This window comes from Stegostoma tigrinum, chromosome 23, assembly GCF_030684315.1.
Source record: "Stegostoma tigrinum isolate sSteTig4 chromosome 23, sSteTig4.hap1, whole genome shotgun sequence".
Lineage (NCBI taxonomy): Eukaryota > Metazoa > Chordata > Chondrichthyes > Orectolobiformes > Stegostomatidae > Stegostoma > Stegostoma tigrinum.
In genome coordinates this window covers 14,351,448-14,371,554 of record NC_081376.1, presented here as the reverse complement: position 1 = coordinate 14,371,554, position 20,107 = coordinate 14,351,448, and the positions used below count along the sequence as shown (strand labels likewise).

The 20,107-nt window shown below is 39.2% G+C and overlaps 2 protein-coding genes across 4 annotated transcripts in view; one reads left to right on the top strand and one right to left on the bottom strand.

The window, feature by feature from the left end:
- LOC125462293 (uncharacterized protein C7orf50 homolog) overlaps positions 1–1,194 on the bottom strand; it is a 335,367-nt gene extending 334,173 nt beyond the window's left edge. For both annotated transcript variants that reach the window (XM_059653927.1, XM_048552165.2), the window contains exon 1: positions 928–1,194. In XM_059653927.1, coding sequence (XP_059509910.1) covers positions 928–1,056 — 129 coding nt within the window. In that variant the 5' untranslated portion in view covers positions 1,057–1,194. The remainder of the gene's footprint in view (positions 1–927) is intronic.
- Positions 1,195–6,054: 4,860 nt separating this feature from the next.
- On the top strand, positions 6,055–20,036 carry smcr8a (Smith-Magenis syndrome chromosome region, candidate 8a). Of its 2 annotated transcripts, XM_048552133.2 has the most exons (3): positions 6,258–6,315; positions 6,390–8,513; positions 12,480–20,036. In XM_048552133.2, exons 2-3 carry the CDS (start codon positions 6,394–6,396, stop codon positions 12,931–12,933), a joined length of 2,574 nt encoding a protein of 857 aa, XP_048408090.2. In that variant the 5' UTR covers positions 6,258–6,315; positions 6,390–6,393; the 3' UTR covers positions 12,934–20,036. The 2 variants fall into 2 exon arrangements, with proteins under 2 accessions (XP_048408089.2, XP_048408090.2); XM_048552132.2 differs by having other exon boundaries at positions 6,055–8,513.
- The last annotated feature ends 71 nt before the right edge of the window (positions 20,037–20,107 follow it).

Genomic DNA, 20,107 nt, shown 5'->3' with positions numbered 1-20,107 from the left:
CTCAACATGATACAATTATATGGATAGTGACCATATTTCAAAAAGATGATGGCAGTTATACATTTACAGAATTATGGTTAGACTTCAGCATTTATTTCAGTCTTAAAAGCAGGGAAAGACATTCATAAAGTTTGTAGCTCATCTTGATCATTGAGAAATAGCCTGAGAGTAATTCAGGCAGTTTCTTAATGCGGTCACTGCCGTGGGAATGGAAAATATTGATTTATAACTGTCAGGTAAAGTGAGGAAAAGTGAGAAGGGTTACAGAGATAGGAGGAACCGCAGATGCTGGAGAATCTGAATTAACAAGGTGTAGAACTGGATGAACACAGCAGGCCAAGCAGCATCAGAGGAGCAGGAAAGCTGGCGTTTCGGGCTTAGACCTTTCTTCAGAAAGGCCCTTTTGAAAAAGGGTCGAGGCCCGAAACGTCAGCCTTCCGGCTCTTCTGACGCTGCTTGGCCTGCTGTGTTCATCCAGCTCTACACTTTTGTTGTTTTTAAAGGCAGGTTATTACAGAACAGGATAACAGGATAGAGTGTAACATACTATGCTACAGCTGCCAAGAAGGTGCAGAGAGAAATCAGCAACAACACAGAAGAGGTCCAACCAGAAGTCTGATAACAGCGGGCAAGAAGCTGTTCTTGAATCTGCTTGTAAGTGTACGCAAATGTTTATATCTTCTGCCCGAAGGAAGAAAGTGGAAGAGAGTATAAACGGGTGTGTACAAACATAAAAGTGCAAGTGCAGCAAAACCGTAAAATCGTAAAATCCTTCTGATGCGTGATATCTCCCCACCCCCAAAAGCCAATTTAAAGACAGAAAAAAATAATGCCTTTGTTACTGAGCAACGTAAAAGGAGTCCAGTTCAGGGAGACCCCAGAGGCCTCGGCTGGGACTGGGGCTGGGGCTGGCCTCCGACCGCTCACCTGGTCTCTGCTCCTTTTCCTTCTTTTCGTCTTGGCTGCATCCGGCTGCTTCTCATAAGTTAGCTGTTCGCCTTGTGTGGGAAGTTTGGCCTCGTGGGTCTCCGATCTCCTTCTCTTCCCCTTAGCCATGGCACGAAATAAATCTGGTGGAATGAATGTTGATGCTTCTTTGCTCCCCCACCGGCCCCTTACACACAAGAGTTTGAACCTAACTGAAATTCTGCAGCTGACAGCTCCGGCACGAACACACGTGGGCTCGCAGATCAACCGAGAGCAACGGCCGCTGCTCGCCCCGCCTCCCGCCCACCTCGTGCGCGATCCCATTGGTCCCTTCTCCCCGTCTCGCCTGTCTACTGGCTCAATGCGCCGTCCGTCAAACGGCCGCGGCGGCGTCAAGCATGGTGGGCATTCCAAGCGGGTGCGCACGCGCACGCCGATAGGAACCCTGGCGGAAATCTCAGTGCAGTTGAATCTCTGTGCTCAGGCTGAGCTAACGTTGCTTTCAATGTTCCTCTCAACCCAAAATCCAGGATACTTGAAAAAAAATGGTTAGGGAGACTGCGTTTTCTGAACAGAATTCAAGGGCAAGTGGAATTAGCAATGGCCACTGAGAAAATACAGCAGAGTACGTTTTAACAGTTATGCATATTCTAGCAATTGCTAATATTGCCAGGATTTAATTATACAGATGGACAACTTTCCCAGCCTGTGAATCTGTATTTAATTTTAAAAGTTTTTCCTTCTCAACCAGGAATTTTAATCTGTACTGACAGATCCTGCATTGTCTTTTGATCTTCAACTGAACACTGACTTGGAACCACTCTTCCAGGCCATCTAATGCAATTGTTAACTGTCCAGGAATGACAATTATGGTAACCCATACAAAGGAGTTCATGAGGTGGAAAAGCTTATAATAGAAGAAAAGCCACAGATATTCCTAAGGGAACTAGGTGATCCAGAGCTAGCATTTTGGCAAAAAGACATTTACATCAATGGGCATCTCACTAATTTTAAGCTATACACAGAAGGGAATGTCACTACATGACCGGAGTGTGTGATGGTTGGAGAAAACCTGTCAACAGCTGAGAGTGGTGCACGACATGGCTCATTGAATCATACAGTACAGAAGAGGCCCTTCAGCCTATTAAGTTGGTCCTGCCAAAAATATACTACTACCTACTCTGGTCCCATTTTCCCATGCTAGGCTAATAGCTTTGATTCTAATGACACTTCAAGTGCTTATCCAAGTTCTCCTTATATGTTGTGAGGTTTCTTCTCTTGATCACCTTCCCAGACAACTCATTCCAGATTCCCATACCTTCTGGATGAAAACATTTTTTCCTCAACTCCCTACTCAATTTCCTGCCTTCCACTTTAAAATTATGCCCCCTTGTATTGACCTTTCAACAAAGGAAAACAGCTGCTTTCCATTCATTGTATCCATGCCTCTTAATCTTATACATATCTATCAGGACCACTGCTCCAAACAAAACAACCCAGGCTTATTTAGCTTCTCATCAAAGCTAAAATGGTCCATCCCAGGCCATATCCTGGTGAATCACCATCGCACCCCACCCAGTACAATGACATCCTTCCTAGAGTGTAGTAACCAAGAGAGGACCAAGTGGGCCATGCCCCACAGTGGACCAGACCGAGCAGTCAGTGTCCCAGAGCAGAGTGAAAGTGAACAGGCCAGGTCCCATTGCAGAGCCCAACGTGCAAGGGCTGAGTCCCACAGTGGCAGGGGAGCAAACAGGCAATTCCCAGAGCAGCAGCGGAGCAAGCCCTTCTTGGTGACTGGCACATGGAGGTAGCATGGCCTCATGCTCCTGGGCCTGCAGATATGAACTGGAACAAAAGTACTTATGGTCACTTATCATCATTCTGGACTTTTTCACTGTTTCATGCTCATTTTTTTAACACTGTAACAACAATTTTTTTATTGTAATTTTGTACCTAGGTACTTGTATCTAAGATGGCGCCATGAAAGGCAGCCATTGTAGAAACTTTTCACTGTACTCCTGTACTTGTGACAATAAAGGATATTCTGATTATAATTCTGCACACAGTACTCAAGTTGTTGCCTAACCAAAGTTCACAGCTCCAGGTTCTGGAGGGAGAACTCTTGAGATAAAAGGGATGGTACAAGCAGCTCTTTAACACAGGGGATGTCAGATGGCAAGCATCCATATGTACTTCACAATCAAGAATTGCCAATCTTCAATATGAATGCCTGTGATCACCTCAATCATCTTCAAATGGTGGAATAGTTAAACTCAAGAAACAACTGGTTCAGGAACAACCAGTCATGGAACAACTGTTGGAAGGTTTCATAGATCTCCTAGACTCAATGTCAAGCATAAAACAGGATCCATTGAGATTAGATGTGTTGCATGAAAAATTTGTGTCATACTGTTAGCAAGATGGAGACCTGCAATTATATCAGATTGGCAGAAATGTTTTACACTACAATCAAATTGCAAGAAACTGCAATGTTCATGAAGAAACACAAACAACCAGACAGCGAATAAGCCCTATAGCCCCACTTGTGCTAATTTTTAAATCTTTACCTGATGTAATCATACAACACAGCTGAGTGAACAAACAGTAATGATAGACTTAAATCTATTGATAGATGTTCAGGTGATTCCAAAGATGCAAGTTCAAACACAGAATTTCAGTTCCTTATCTTCCTAGGAAGAATCCTCAGTACCAATGAAAGAAACCATGCCAAGCAAGAATTTTCAATTAGTATGAATAAAGGAACAAGAAAGCAACAAGTTGAAGAAAATTTCAACACAGATTTACCAATAGTTTGAAAATTAAAATATCTATTAGCACAGATTGAAGACATGGTGCCTACAACTCAACGAAAGCCACTGCTGAGAAGGGATGACCAATATTCAAACACTCAGAATATAGTCAAAGAGTAATTAAAAACCAAAAGAACTGTGGATGCTAGAAATCACGAACAAAAACAAAGTTGCTGGAAAAGCTCAGCAGGTCTGGCAGCATCTGTGGAAGAGAAAATAGTGTTAACATTTGGGGTCCGGTTCTGAAGAAGGGTCAGCGGACCTGAAACATTAACTCTGTTTTCTCCTCAACAGATGCTGCCAGACCTGCTGAGCTTTTCCAGCAATTTTGTTTTTGTATCAAAGAGTATTTGCCTGGTTTGGAGACATAGGAATCTGAAAAAATAGTACCTGTTTCAAAAAGTACAGAGTATCCAGTGAAGAAAACTCATCAAACTTTCTCTGGATATGATAATGGAGCATTTGCTGGTTTCAGCAGGAATGCCAACCTCAGTGAACAAAATCCAAGAGAAAAGAGATAAAAAATCCTTCAGTTTAAAGGCAGTTTTAGACTTCCCACAGTTTTTAACCCAGATATCAATGAATCTTTCACATCTGAAGAGAAGGCATTCTGTCAGAATAATAAAACCACCAGGCCTCCTAATTTTGGGAATTCAGACACCTCCTCTGATGTGATACCACAAACTTACACTCCCTGAATTCTGTCTGCTGGTACATTCTTCTCCTTTCACTACTGACAGTTATACCTTCAGCTATATTGAGCCTAACTTGGCCATTTCCTCCTTCAAACCCGCGCTTATCTTTCTCTTCTCCGTAATGCCTTACCACATTCATTTTAAAAGGACAAATGGACGGTCTTGTTTGCCTGTATTGTAACCTTGCCTGCATTTTGAAAACATTCATTACAGGTAAAACCCTTTGGTTTTAATAGCAAAGATAAATTCAAACAAGACACTACATTTCAAATCTTTTGTCGGTTTGGAAGGTGCTTTGACCAAGATTGTGGCCACTCTTGTGTTTCGGACTTTTTTATTTAGTCATGGGATATGGGTGTCCCTTACTAGACGAGCATTTATTGCCCAGACATCAATGTTTGTTGTTTTAATTATTTAGTTCATACATTCCACATTCATCTTTATAGGTTTTCCATTTTAGAGGTACGATGCATTTGGGATAGTATGGTAGCAAGCACTGATGCCTCATAGTGCCAGGGACCCAGGTTTGATTCCATCCTGGGGTGACTGTGTGGAATTTGCATGTTCTCCTCATGTCTATGTGGGTTCTGCCAGGTACTCCAGTTCCCTCCTACAGTCCAAAGATGTGTAGGCTAGTTAAATTGTCTGTAATGATTAGAGACGAGCACCCTACATGGATTCGTTATGGTAAACTTGTGGTATGGTTGTAGTGCCCCCTCCTCCTGGACTGGGAGGCCCATGTTCAAGTCCCACCTGCTCCAGACAGCTGACATCTCTGAACAGCTTGATTAGAAAAATAGGTTAAATTAAAAGCGAGTTTATGGTCAAGGGATAGGGGCCGGGGGTGGGACGCTCTTCAAAGGGTCAGTGCAGAATCAATGGCCAAATGGCCTTTTCGCACTTTGATAATCAGGGCTAGTTGGTACCTCCAGGAAATTTTATTAAATATTCTAGATCTGCGGACATCTCATTTGACTTTGCCATTACATAGCGGAGAGAAAACATACAATATAAATGTTATTACATTTGACAAAAGAACCAATACTACATAAACAACAGAAATGCCTGATAAAGTGTGAAGCTGGATGAACACAGCAGGCCAAGCAGCATCTCAGGAGCACAAAAGTTGACGTTTCGGGCCCAGAGAGCTGATGAAGGGTCTAGGCCCGAAACGTCAGCTTTTGTGCGTCTGAGATGCTGCTTGGCCTGCTGTGTTCATCCAGCTCCACACTTTGTTATCTCGGATTCTCCAGCATCTGCAGTTCTCATTATCTCTGAACAAAAATGCCTGAGTCAATGCCATTGCCAACATGTGCAAACTGCGAGGAAGAGGATTGCTATTGGTCCCTTATGGGACCTGGTGCATTCTGGGTGCTGTAGTTCCCGCTTCCATTAATAATGGGACCGAATACCAATTGGAGAACTACGACTCCCTAAGTGCAATGCGCCAAGCTCCTTTTGAGAAATTAAAAGGTGAATTTTAATGTCCGCTACATTATTTGTTTGATTAAACTTTAAGCAGTTCATACAAAAGTGATATCAGTTTATAGAAAAGCATTGTCTGATGAAAAGGATGCATGACGCTTACTTCCGATGAGGTACTGCAGGTCAGATGGAAACAAAATGGTGGTGTGTGAGGAGGTGTTGGTGTTGCTAAGGGGGTTGCTCTTTCTTTATATTTTACATGTTCAATCTGGGAAATTGGAAATATGATCACTGCTCCTGACGTCGTGGCTCTCACCCACGAAGATGACTACGGACAGCAGTATAATGATGACTCGATGCCCCCTTTCCAATTTCAGTCTGAAAATCCCTGGTCCAAGACGGCCACGGCTAAATTCGAGAAGGATTTCATTCTGATTTCCGAGTTTTCCGAGCAGGTAGGCCCTCAGCCTTTGTTAACCATCCCAGACAATGCCCGCGGTAACTTTGATCTCAACTATTTCTCTCTCAGGATCATGTCTGTGGACTATCAAGCCTCCTTTGTGGGTCACCCCCCTGGTACTAGCTATCCGAAACTCAATTTTGTCGAGGACTCCAAGGTGGTACTGGGGGACTCCAAAGAAGGGGCTTTCGCCTATGTCCATCACTTGACTCTATACGACTTGGAGGCGAGAGGGTTTGTAAGGCCGTTCTGTGTGGCTTACATCTCTACTGATGAAAACAAGATTATGCAGCAGTTCCAGGAGCTTTCAGATGATTTTTCCAAAGCCTCAGAGTGTTTGAAAACTGGAAATAGGAAGGCGTTTGCCACTGAACTGGAGAAGAAACTCCAGGATTTGGAGTACACTCGGAACGTGTTACATAATGAAACAGAAATCCAGAAAAAATCTAACGATAAAGGATACTACTCGTCGGTAGCAATAGAAAAAGCCAATGAATTAGCCAATGTGGAAAAGTGCATAATCGAACATCAAGATCTTTTAATGCAGATAAGAACTTACTCTCTCAAAAAAACACAAGATGCAGACTATTTTTGCTATGATCCAGAATATGGCTTAGAACAATCTGATATTGGTTTGGAACAGATGGCAAAGACTGATGAAATGTGTGAAAAAAATAGCTTTTCTGATAGAACATCTTACACACCCAAGTTCACAAGGGCTAAATCAGCAAAATGTTTTGAAAAAAAGTTGAAAACCTTAGAAGAACTTTGTGATAGTTACTTTTTTAATCAAACTCTGGAACAGCTTAAGCAGGTAGAGAAATTTTTCAGAGGTGACGTATGCTATTTGCTTACCAGTCAGATTGAAAAAGAGCTGCTCCAACATCAGCAGCTAACCTCCTTTCTGTTTGAAGACCCACTGCTCCTCACTGACGTGGAGCAAACTGAAAAGCAACAGTGCCGTGATAAACTGCTTCCAGCTTTTAACGTTCTGAGTCCTAAGCTTTTAGTACACCCCTGCTTATCAAATGAAGCCACAAGCTTTGAATCATACAAGTCTTGTGTGGAGTCTGTACCTATTAAATTGGATCAGCAAGTCAACGCAGAGAGTTACCATGGAACTGTTGCAGAATCTATACCATGTAAAAATCCTCCAGCAACTTCAGACTATCTTGAATTGGAAGGGAAAGAAAAAGGAAGTATCAGTAGTGGTGAAAGCATTGAAGTACTGGGTACAGAAAAATCCTGCCCAGCTCCAATATTTCCTAAAGTTGAGAGCCAAACAAACCTGCAGTGCCAGCATCTAGAAATTGGAAGGAGGAAATTTGTAGTCACCAAGCGTACAAACAGTGAGGACAGTATTGAAGTCCTCAGTACTACTGAAGCGCTGATACCTGAAGACTTTAAGGCAACCTACCCAAGTGCAATCTATGAAGAACCACCTTTAGACAATGAAGAAGAAAAGCAGCTGAGCACTGATCTTGTGCAGCCTGATGCAAACGTGAACCATGGTAATGGCTTCAGCAAAGCAGATTTTGAAAATAGTGTAACTCTGCCTGTTTTATCTGAGGCTGTAGACTCTACTTGCTGTATTGGAAAAGAGAGCCCCAGTTTTACTAAATCAGTACCTACATTTGTAACTGAAGAATATAATGGAGTAGTCAATGTTCCACCACAACGTAGTAAAACCATGGACCAAATATTCCACAATGATTTGTCACAGCAAATTGAGGGAAATGGATTATATGGTTCTGATGATCAAGTATTATCTAACTGTGAACTACAGTATAATGATATACCTGGCAATGGAGAAACAGCTCAAATTCCACCTAATGAATATTTGGACAACATGAGTTATATGAGTGCATCATTATATTCTGACAGGACTCCATCTCCAGCCTTACCAAACTGTCCAACAAAGAAGCTTTCTGGAAAACACAAGAAACGGTCTGGCAAGAATTCGCTGTGGTTCATAAGACAATATTCGTTTGCACAACAGGCAATTTTTTCTTTGTTGTCTGGCCGGACACTTGTAATTGTAGGTGAGCAAGAAGGAAAAGTCAAAAAGCTTGTTAATGCTTTGTCAACATTTGTCCCGCACTGTGGCAGAGATTCAGACTGTATAAAGCAATGGGTAACATTTCCTTTGCAGATCAACCATTTACAGACCTGGAAACTCATTGGACTTCAGAGGTGCGTATTAGATATAGTTACAATGTTTAAGATCAAGTTTCCTTTTATAATTGATTCAGAGCAAACAGTATTGGAGCATAAATCAGCTTACCACTGTAGATATTTTTCTGAATGGAAGAAGTGGTGAATTAATGATTAAAATTTGGGAAAATTGTAGAATCAGTCTTGTCAGTATTATTGACAAAGGCAGTTACAAATACTGGTCTAAGGGATATATTTCTCAAAGCTTCTTTTGATAACCTTGTCACTTTATTATACCAGATATCAACAAATTACCAAATTTTTATTTTTTTATTGGAAGATAATTTACATTAAAAGGTGTTGAGACTATTAATAAATGCTTGGACTTATTATTAGGATGATTTCCTGCTTAAATGTTATCTTATTTGCAAAATACTAACTTTCTGCTCCACTGCTTCTAAGTACTCTGGCAGTGACCACTGTCTTGTCCCCTCAGTAACATAAACGATCCATTTGATAAGAGAGATTCTCAAACTATTGGTCTCTTGTATGAGTCTCAATTTTGTAGCCTTTTTTAATGTCTCTACAAAGACTGATTTGTGACATCGGTAAGTTAATTAAGTTTCAGCTAGATAATTATGTAGATTTTTCCTAAGACAAAATTGGGGCTATTTGACAGGCGTGCTCCAAGCAGGAAATAAATACCCATCCAAACACGAATATAAAATGTGCCTTAACACGCCCCATCTTTGAGTGAACTTTTTAAAAAGTTTGTCTTCACTTGCAATAATGTTTCATCATTGTGAAATTTCTTGTCAAATTTTGTAGCTTCATCTATTAACGTTTGAGACGAGATTCATGTTTAGTTGTTAAAATTAATGTGAAACTAGACACTGGATATATTTAACACCCATAGTCAGTTAGCAGCAGACATTTTGCATTTTATGTGGTGCATCCAGAACCAACTGCACGATCAAATTCACAATCACAAAAATTGTAATTGTGTAGTGATTGTTTTCTGCACCTGCTACACAGGTCTTATATTAAGAAAAGGATCAATTATACATTTAGATCATGTATCATTTCCTTCTTGGAATCGTTCAAATTACAGTCCAGGATTAATTGTTTTGATTCCAGTTACCTAAAGAAGATGCGTTTGTGCCTTCTTAATAAACTGAACACTCTTCACATAAATGCCATTATTTTATACTTATTTCCAGGTTAGAAATGAATATTAATCGTGCTTGGGAGGTTCACCAGTTTGCAGGTATCCTCCTTGGTATTTCTAGATTGCAGAAAGCTATGAAGGGTTGATACCAGATCAATAGTTGAACTTCTGCACAAAGATCAAGAAGGGCACAACTAACTGCAGGTGATAGTCTGCAACACGTGGGCTTTGCACCAGGCAGGTTCTGGTATAATTCCAGTATAGTGCATAAATGAATTTTAATTTAATGGAAATCGCTGCTTTTACCTGCTGTCTTATGCTGGCTGGAAGCCATTTAGAATGTGAATATGCTACTTTGCCAGATGATGGTACATCACTGTTCTTAACTCTGGTTGACTGTTGAATGTGGCATAGTATCTGTAAGACGTGCCATGCAGCAATGCCTCTGAAGATCTGCATTATTTCACCTTGAAGCAACATTGCAGCAGCATGTGTAGTTTAAAACGTTCATTAAAAATGCAAAGATTGGGTCCAGAGAGGGAAATATGATGGTGAGATTTGTGATGCTCCCTTGTGTCTGAAACTATGTAAAGTGAACAGAAAATGTGTTGTTGAAGGAATTAATAGCTTCTGCTTTCATTCTTGAAATGGTTGATATTCTGGAAAAACTTCACTGCGTCTGTCTTCTGTACAACTACATTCCGAAAGCTGGAATAGTGTCAAGGACTCTCCATAGTGAAGGTGTGTAGGAGTACCCTTAAGAGTGCAGAAAGTGGGGATATGATATAGCTTTGGCAGATAAGGTTAAAGAGAATCCAATGAGATTCTATTGTATATTAAGGGCAAAAGAGCAACTGGGGAGTGAATAGGGCCCTTTAAAGATCAATGAGGCCAACTTTGTGTGGTGCCACAGGAAGTCTTACAAATATTTTTCCATCAGTATTTACGGTGGAGAACAGCATGAAAGCTAAAGAACTTGGGGAAGTAAATAATTATGTATTGAAATGAGTCCATATTACAGAAGCGGAGGCACAAGGTCTTAAAATGCATAATGGTAAATAAATCCCCAGGACCTAATCAAAGACTTCAGCTAAGTGCTTCTAAGCGTTGGACTGGTTAGTAAGATTAGATCACGTGGGATTTAGGGGGAGCTTGCCAAGCTGATACAAAATTGGCTTGAAGATACAAGACAGGGCAATGGTAAAGTGTTGCTTTTTGGACTGGAGGCCTGTGACCACTGGTGGCTCACAATGATTGGTGCTGGGTCCACTGCTTTTCATAATTGTGTAAATGATTTGGATATGAATATAGGAGAGATGATTAGTAAGTTTTCAAATGACATTACAATAGGTGACGTGGTGGACAGTGTAAAAGATTCTCAGACTATAACGGGACTTTGATCAGATGGAGTTTTATTTAGAAAAATGTGACATGTTGCATTTTGGTAAGACGAACAGGGTAGGATTGAGACAGTTAGTGGTAGCGCCTTGGCTAGTGTTGCCGAACAAGAAGATCTAGGGATGCCGTGGAGTCACAGGTTGGCAGGGTGGTGGAGAAAGCGTTTGGCACTTCTGCCTTCATTGATCAGAACATTGAGTATAGGAGTTAGGATGTCACATCCTATCTGTAGGGGACATTGGTGAGGCCACCTTTAGAATACTGATTACAATTATGGTTGTTCTTCTGAAGGAAGGGTGTTGTTATACTTGAGACCGTACAGAAAAGATTTACAAGCATGTTGCTGGGACTGGAGGGTTTGAGTTATAGGGAGAGGCTAAATAGACTGGGGCTTTTTTCCCCTGGAGTGTTGAAAGCTCAGCAGTGATATTAGAAGTTTATAAAATCATGAGGAGCACAGATAGGGTGAATAGCCAAGGTCTTTTTCCAAAGGTGGTGAGTCTAAAACTAGAGGGTGTATGTTTTAGGTGAAAAGCAAAAGATTTAAAAAGGACCTGAGGGGGTAACTTTTTCCATGCAGAGTGTGGTATGCGTATGCAATGAGCTGCCATAGGAAGTGGTGGAGTAGGATACAGTTACAACATTTAAAAGGCATCTGGATAGGAATGTGACTAGGAAGGGTTTGGAGGGATATGGGCTAAATGCTGGCAAATGGGACAAGGTTACACTGGGAGGTCTGGTCAGCATAGATGAGTTGGACTGAAGGGTCTATGTCCATCCTGTGTGAGTCTAATAAGAAAGATCACCTTTTGCTAGTAACTGTATTGGGCAATCCAAGCAAGTTATTAATTGTTAATGAAATGTTCAAAACACTTGTGGTATTAAGATTGTGGTGGGACTATTGTCACGGATATGAATGACAACGGACTTTTTTAAACCCTGCTACACTTTTTCTAAGGACATTTTTGTTGAAATCTTTTAAATCAACCATCTGTGCTTCAACTTTGTTGCTGTAATTAATGATTGCTATGACTTCTAATGCCAGTTGAAGCTGTACCAGATGGTCATATCTGCCAAACATATGGGAACCGAGTAAATCACGTTATGAGGGGGGCAATTAAAATCCTTTCTCTGATCTGATTGTGATAGTCATGCATGCTGTTTTGAAGTTCACTATCTGGAGTTTTGCAATGCATAATTTACCACTTTGGTAATAACTTTAAAGCAAACTGTATTGTTGATTTTTGTGATACAAACCATACATGTAAAGTTCACTTGTCCAAGGCTATCTTGAAGGATTCTGTTACTCAGACTGAAGATGAAAAGGCCAAAATTGAAATTTTGAAATTGATATTAATAAGTATGTATATATTCCCATCATGCATGAGCAGCCCTATAGCGAATGAAGTGGTAATGTTCTATTTCTTTGGCTTTTCTAGAACAGCTTCTCCTCTGGGTACCAGTATTTTGCACTCACTGAATCGGTACAGTCGCTACATCAGCATACTAGACTGTGACAACAAAACTCTGCGTTGCCCACAATATAAAGGACAGCTAATCACCAGGATCGCAGACCACAGGACTCAGATAAAGAGGGGCAGCACATACTCCATGCATGTTCACAATATGTTGACCCAACTGTGCTCCCAGGCCTTTCTGTATGCTTTCTGTCATCATCTGCACCTTCCCATTGATGAAAGAGAAACTGAAGAATTAGTCACATGTCGAAGGGTAAACTTTTTAAAGCACCACCTGGGCTTGACGAATGATGATAGCAAGATTGTACAATACTTTGCAGAACTGATAAAGATGCACTACCTATATGAACCTGGAAAGGGCTTAAATCCAGTTCTACGATTTAACTACACCTCCAGTAGTGTGTTTAAGATCTAGTTCTGCCACATTGTCCATTCAATGCCAACGTTTTAATTTCTACTTGGATTAGAGAAAGGCATGATCTAATTCTGTTGGCTTTTTTACATTGCTGTACTGTCACCTGCACTGTGAAAATGCATTGGTCTGGCTATGGCAGGTAAAGGAAGGTTGAGCATTTTTTATTTGGTGTTTGTATGATGTAGAGAATTTATAGAACTGAAATATTTTCAGCCCAGTAACCTAAGTTGTATTTTTGAAACATAGCAAGCTTAAAGAAAATCTCAGATGATTTAATACACTGAGAGGAATGGGATATTGCAGTTTCCTGAGCCACAGATGAAATAAGAACCCATAGTTTTGAGACTTGCCATCTAAGTCTTTAGATCAGCTTACTGGGTGAACAAGAAAATTGAATCCAGGTCAAGGTGTACTAACTGGAGTCCAGATAGAGCACTTCACTAAATGGAGCTCTGAAGCTGAATATCACACTGTCAGAGTCCTCTGAGATGTACTGGCTTGAGTTTAATGGAGCTGTTGGGTGAATTTCAGGAGCCAAGGACATGACAAATAGTGGCTAAACTTTCAAAGCAATATCCCACCTGTCTGTAAGATTGGGGGTGGGGGTATTATTGCCAGTTTGCCAAGTCAGCTGTAATTGAACAACAATGACTTTTGAACTGCCAAACGTGACCTATAGATTATATGTGAAGTTTGTTGGTTGTATTGAAGAAGTATCATTACAACAAGATTGTCTACTATTCTCAAGTATGAAATGTGAAAAGTAATTCTTGGAAATAAACTTAGCTTTTTTTTAAATAGGATATGGTGGATTCCATGTCTGATACAAGAGTAAGGTTATATACCTCATAGTATTATGGCAGCAGATGCTTTTTCAGGATGCATGATTTTTTGATTGTTCATTCACTGTTAACAACAGATATGATCCAAATCTCCTATTATTGTCTCCAATAGCTTATACTTTGCCTGGATCTGTATGTAATCTTTATGCTGCCAGTATGTGAGCAGATCTCATACTGGATTTGCAATGCCCACATCTGGCCAAATTTTACCACTGGTATATGTTTATTTATTAGCAGCCCACTTCTGGGAGTGGCAAGGAAATAGGCTGGAAATAAACTTATTTCCATGTTAATGTAAAGTTAGCCCAGCCACTTGATTCACTCAAGTGTTGCAATACTCATTTTTCTCCATCAGCCCTTTGATCAGTTTCAGAAGGAAGTGAAATGCTACATTGGGTTTGCAGAAAATTTGCATTTAAAATGGAAAATAGCTGTTGATTTAATTATGTTGGTGGTTTCATTCAGCATTTTAATTGGGGGTAAAGTGTGCTGCATTCCAAGATATGGTGCATTGTGTAGATGGAGCTGTACACTTTGTTCATTTGAATACTGCTAAGTGAATGCCTGTATGTACAGAGTTATAATAGGGTCAGGTTGGAGTGAACATACAGGTTTGCTTTTCTATTCCTTCAGGTAGTATAGTTGAGGGCTGTGCACAGATGTTTGCACTCTTACTCAGGAATGGCATGCAGCAAATCTGATCCTGAAAAGCAAGGAAGAAAAATAATGCTGTACCATTTCACATTCCAAAACTAAAGAGTTTTTTTTATGCTGACTGTTTGCCTGACGAATCCAAATCACAAGTCTTTGAGCCAACTAGGGCACCATAAACTGAAGTAACACAACCCTATTATTCCTTTTTATGTAGACCCAACAACCATGAAAAGAAGTTGGATATCTTCTACTTGGGTTTCAAAAGCATTTTTTGGATTGTTTCAAAATTTTGTCTATTTACTCCTTTCACATTTTCAGATCCTGTCTTAGTTGCTCAGATAATACAGCATGTTAAGAAAACTTGCATGCAAAGCGTCCATCAAAAGGGTTTCAGCAGAATGCAGCAGTTGTGAAATACAATGCCATGAAATTCAGCACCTTAACTTCATTGTCAGGGTTAAAAATGAAAAGCCTACTCCCATTTTCCTCTTCCAGAGTCAAACAGAAGAATGATGGCTTTCCTATTAATTACCTTCGGTCTCAAAAATCTTTAACTGTTTAAATATAAAAGTGTCAAACATCTTTAGGACAATTTATTACATCATTTTTTATTAAGTCTGTTCATGGGAAAGCAAATTGAAATGTCAGGTGCATTCCGGACACTGGAAGCTATTTTTTTAAATCAATCTGTTACCTATAGACAATCTCCTTTCATAATGCCAGTCTTGCAGTCAAGTGGTATTGCACACTATTTGGATGGTTAAAAATGAGCAAACCCAACTAAAGAATTTTCATTTAACTATCATTTAGAAAACCTTTTGTTTTGTTGTCTTATTTTTCCCCTCCTAGCTTCATTTTGTTTTCTGTCAAAGGCAGTCAGGTCATTCTTGACTATGGTTGCTTAATGATCTTCATTTCATCCTTTTTATAGCTTTTTTTCATTTGTGAAAATAAGTAATAAGTGTTGCCAGTCAAGAATTGAGAATGTGACAGCCAAGTTCAAAACTATTCACATATAATTATGTATTTTCCAGTAGAAACACAAAGTAGTAATTTGAAGAAGGAATCTCAACTCGCCACTTCCCTTCCAATTCCAGTTGTATTCATGTCATTGCTGCTTTGGCCAAGATTGATTAACTTGACATGTTCCCAGGATTGAATCAAAGACCTTGTGAACCATCTCAATTGTTGGTGTATTAGTTCCGGCATTCCATAATGCAAATAAAAAATTGACTATATTGTAAACTGGGTGACATTGAATAATACTACGGGTGAAAGGAAAGGATTATAATCCACTTGAAGACCACACTTCCCATTTATAATAAGACGTTAAGCCTTTTGATGCATTCAAAATGATTAAGTGCTTTGGTTTCTGTACCTTCTACATATCTTTGTCTAAGTTTGATGGCAGTGCAGGTTTAAAACATCTCTGGATTGAGGTTTATGATTGACATGACTGTGAAATAGTTGTACTATCCTAGCCAACATTTTATCTTTTCAAATTAGTACCACTAAAACACATTTTTTGTTTACATTAGTGTTTTCAGAACCTTGCTATGCAAAAGCTGTTTCTCTACAAGTGGCTACACTTAAGATTGAATTGACTGTTGAACACTGACATATCCTGAGGTTGTAAAAAACTCTGTAAATATAAATTCTTCCTGTCACTGCGCATTGAGGTAATGTCACATGATACCTGCAGTACTTGGGTAACTGTAACAGTGTGCCACAGATGAGCGTTCTTTTCTGAATGTCTGTATCCTTAACTCTGCTTTTACTCTCTCTCTTCCAGTTTCCTCCATTACCCCCCCACCCCCAAAAATACTCAAGCTTCCGAATAATATGTTTTACCTAATATGTTTCCTTTATGAAAATGTTCAATAAAGTTGACCTTGCTTACTTGCCTCTTCACTGAAAACATTTTCTAAAAGAAAATTAGGGAATATTATTCACTTATTGATCCATATTTCAATTACCTTTCGAATTACATTTAAGGATGCGCACTTGTTGGTTGCAGTCCTGTTTGCGGATTCACTTCAGTATTCAAATATTGTTTCTGCAACGGGAGAATTGGACATAAAATAGTTAGATGTGCAACACTTTAAAGCAGTTTATGTAGGATTGTCAGGTTTCAGAATTCAGTTTTCCTAATCACAACATTATTCAAGATGACATAATAATGGTGCCTTCATTCACACCCAGTGCACTGTGGAATCGCCTAGACTAATGTGCTCCAAAACTTAATAGTGCAATATTAACTTACACATAATGATTTTAGAAAAAGAATTGGAAGAGGAAATGGAACTCATGTTTGAGATCACTCCCTCATCTTGTCCTGGAGGCATTCATTTTTTACTGGATTAAGATCCATTAGTGCTTTCTGCAACGTTGCCCTTCTCACTGTGCTGTATGTGAGCAAATACCGAGAACCGAGGCATGATACCAGAGTATGATCTGCCTCTGGTTAAGCGCACCTCCCAGCCAGGATCATTGAAATACAATAGAAACAGGATCTCTCACTAGCCCAGGAATGTTGCTGACAGTTGTATTATTTGGTAATTCTCTCAAGTGGCATGGAAATATGAGAGACATTATTAAAAATTCTGATGTTCTACAATTAGACATCTTTCTTTGTTTTGAGAGTCTATTTTGTGCCCTGGAGCTGTGCATTTTATTTTTTTTTTGTTCCAGTTTCTGGAATCTTCCAGTGTTGCTGCTGAATACTTTTATATACTAATTCTATATATAATTTATTACTTTGTCTTTTCTTGTTTCCCAGTTCACTTTTTGAAGAATGGTAGAAATGAATAAGTTGCATTTCAGCGAGCAGATCATGCATCCCCGTATAAATCATGTAACTATTTAATCTGGCTGAATATAAACTGTTCAAGATTCATCAAATTTGTTTGAAGTGCTGCATTTTTGATGCTGATTAATTCATTTGAATCTAGATTTAAAAACACAATGAATGTATAGAACAGTTCTGTATCCGGTTTCTGTCACGTCTGTTGGCTTATTGAGGATCTGCTCTGAACGAATTGTAACAACAATAATGCGAAATGTGTACTTGCTCTGAAAGGCTGGCATATGAGTGAATATAAAGCATCTGTTCGCTAAGCATATTAACATCTTATTAAACAAGACAATACATGTTTAACCAGCATGGTGTAATAGAACTAACAGGTGAACTTGGCTCAGTGCTGGACAATTATGGTTTGCCTCAGCTTTAAAACTATGTACAAAAGTATTAATTTGATAATTTTGAAAAGCACACTTAAAGATAGTGGGTTTCTGTCAAAGCTATTTTAGAAAGAAAAAATGTTTTAAGAAATGTACTGTGAATAGTTGTTTGCACCGACTGCCTTGAATATCCTCTTAGCCCAATTCAAAGCAACTGAATGTAACTACCATGCAAAATGCTCATGTATGACTTCATTAGTCTCTTAACTAGTTACAAACTTTTTTTTTAAAAAAGGGATGGTTTGTTTACTGAATTGTATATTTAGGTTTATTGTCCTAATATTGACCCCCAGAAATATCCAGTTTCCTGGACACACAGATCAGTAAATGAGAGCAGAGATCTTTTGGGTATATATATAGATCCATGGTACTGATGCAGCTGAGCCAGGACTTGCTGATTTGCATTTTCCTGGTACAATGCTTAAGCAGGCACCCAAGGAAATGTGACAGCACTTTCCAAAACAGGACTACTTCTAGGTGCATGAAAAAGAGCAGCTCAGTGTGAGTGCCATGTTTTGGCCTGTGGCAAAGAGATCTAGAAAATGTCCCATTTCTTTTTACATTCCCTTTAGAGATCTTTTGTCTTAACGAGCTTTGGGAATAGTACATTCAATCTACTAACAGTCAGAAAAGCAATATTAGACAATGGAAGTAATGTCTAGTGCCTAAGTCTGAGATGTCCACATTGTGTCCAAAAGTGAGGTAGGACAAGACTGTTTTCCAATTCTTTGAATTTGCTATGTGGCATAGTCTAACATCACTCCGCAATGGAAGGTAACTTCACCTTAACCACACAAGTTTCCACCTTCTAAGACAGCTTAGATGTGTCTGGACGCTATTACATACAGTAATCACTGCATGCAGAAGCATGATATTTTCATTTGTGGAGCAATGTGAGTGTACTTTGAATTTTACCTTGTGTCCAGTAGCTGGTCAAAGATGGCTGAAACCTGTTTTACATGTGGGCATAAACACCCCTGTAACTGTATGAAGTAAGTAGTCAATGTGCATGAAGAATCACTAGCTAATATGGTTTCCTTTTCCAGGGATAGAATGTATTAGTCTGATTTTACTTTATTCTGAATTGTTTTCTAAGTGCCAGTTGGAGGACACGATCAGTCTTGTATTTTAAACTGTAATTATGTTGTATCAAACTGTACTCTGTTCCTTTTAACCACATCCTATAATTCCTTATTTATTGAAAAGTACTTGGTATTGTAAATAAAAAGTTAAAAGTTAAAACAGAAAATGCTGGATATACTCAGAAGGTCAGGCAAAGTTCACGGAGAAAGGAACAGTTATCATTTCGGTTTTACCTTTCATCTGAGCCTCCTGATGGATATGAAACTGTAAAGATCATTTTGATTTTTATTGAATTACTATGTGGTTATCACTGCAATGTATATTTCAATTTTAGATTTGGATTCAGCTGCTTGCATTTTTGTTTTATTTCCAGCCTCATCTGTCACAACCAACTGACTTCAATTCTACACTATTTATCTCGCCAACTTGGTAACGTTGCTCACCCCAAACGAGCTGCATTAGGCCCAAAAGCTCAATAAACCAGGCCAGTTGGCCATAGATTACAGACGTCCCTCATCAATTTCTGAATGCTAGCTGTCATGATTTTGCTTTGCTGTCTATTTAACTGGGATTTTATGACCAGTCAAGCCTCACCTGTCTAGAGGGAGAAGTAAGTCTCACGGTATCTATATTTAAACAAATACTTCCTCTTAAAACCCTGCTTTAGCCAAAAAGGAACTGTGTCCAATTTTAAAAAGGATGTATTCTTCAGCTTCTAAATGTGACCACATAGCAGTTCCACACTTTTTGTTCATGTTTGGACATGCTATCCTTCCTTCAATCACATTGACTCCTTAATTCGTCTAATTCATAAAGTTGTTTTCAAGGCTGTAGGGTTAAACCGACTCCTTTCAATTTTGGGAGTGTAACTGGAATTCCTTGTAAGTGTGAAGTACAGTTCAGATGTAACATCTTTGTTTACTAAGACAAAAGACAGAACATATTAAGCCCTGAAACTTTACCCTGTTGACAAGACTTTAGTTTTCAAGGCTGATGTTATTGCAATAATGTTTATCCAACAGAAAATGACGATAATAAATTCTGATCCAGTTACTGGAAGCAAATGTTTTTAATAATGTTGAAATTTGCACTTGCTTAGTAATTTTGCACAGTTATTTTGAAATGCCAGGTGTTGTCTCTTATGTAACTATTTATGTAACTGTCCTAGTTGCAGTGTGAAAGTGTATGTTCATTTAATTATTGTTGTCTTAAAATGTTGTGCCTTCCACTTGTAATTGATCATTCAAACATCGTGTATCTTTAATAAAACATTTTTGCAGCTTGTTTGTTTTGCATTGTGCCATTTATGTAATTATTATTACCCTCGAGTTGTCCAACCAACTGATTCCTTATAC

What these genes read in the sequence shown, in the direction of transcription:
- smcr8a (XM_048552132.2), top strand. Translation starts at nt 6,145, where the DNA reads ATGATCACTGCTCCTGACGTCGTGGCTCTCACCCACGAAGATGACTAC. An exon ending in AAACTCATTGGACTTCAGAG is followed by an intron (nt 8,514 to 12,479) that starts GTGCGTATTAGA and finishes TGGCTTTTCTAG; the next exon opens with AACAGCTTCTCCTCTGGGTA.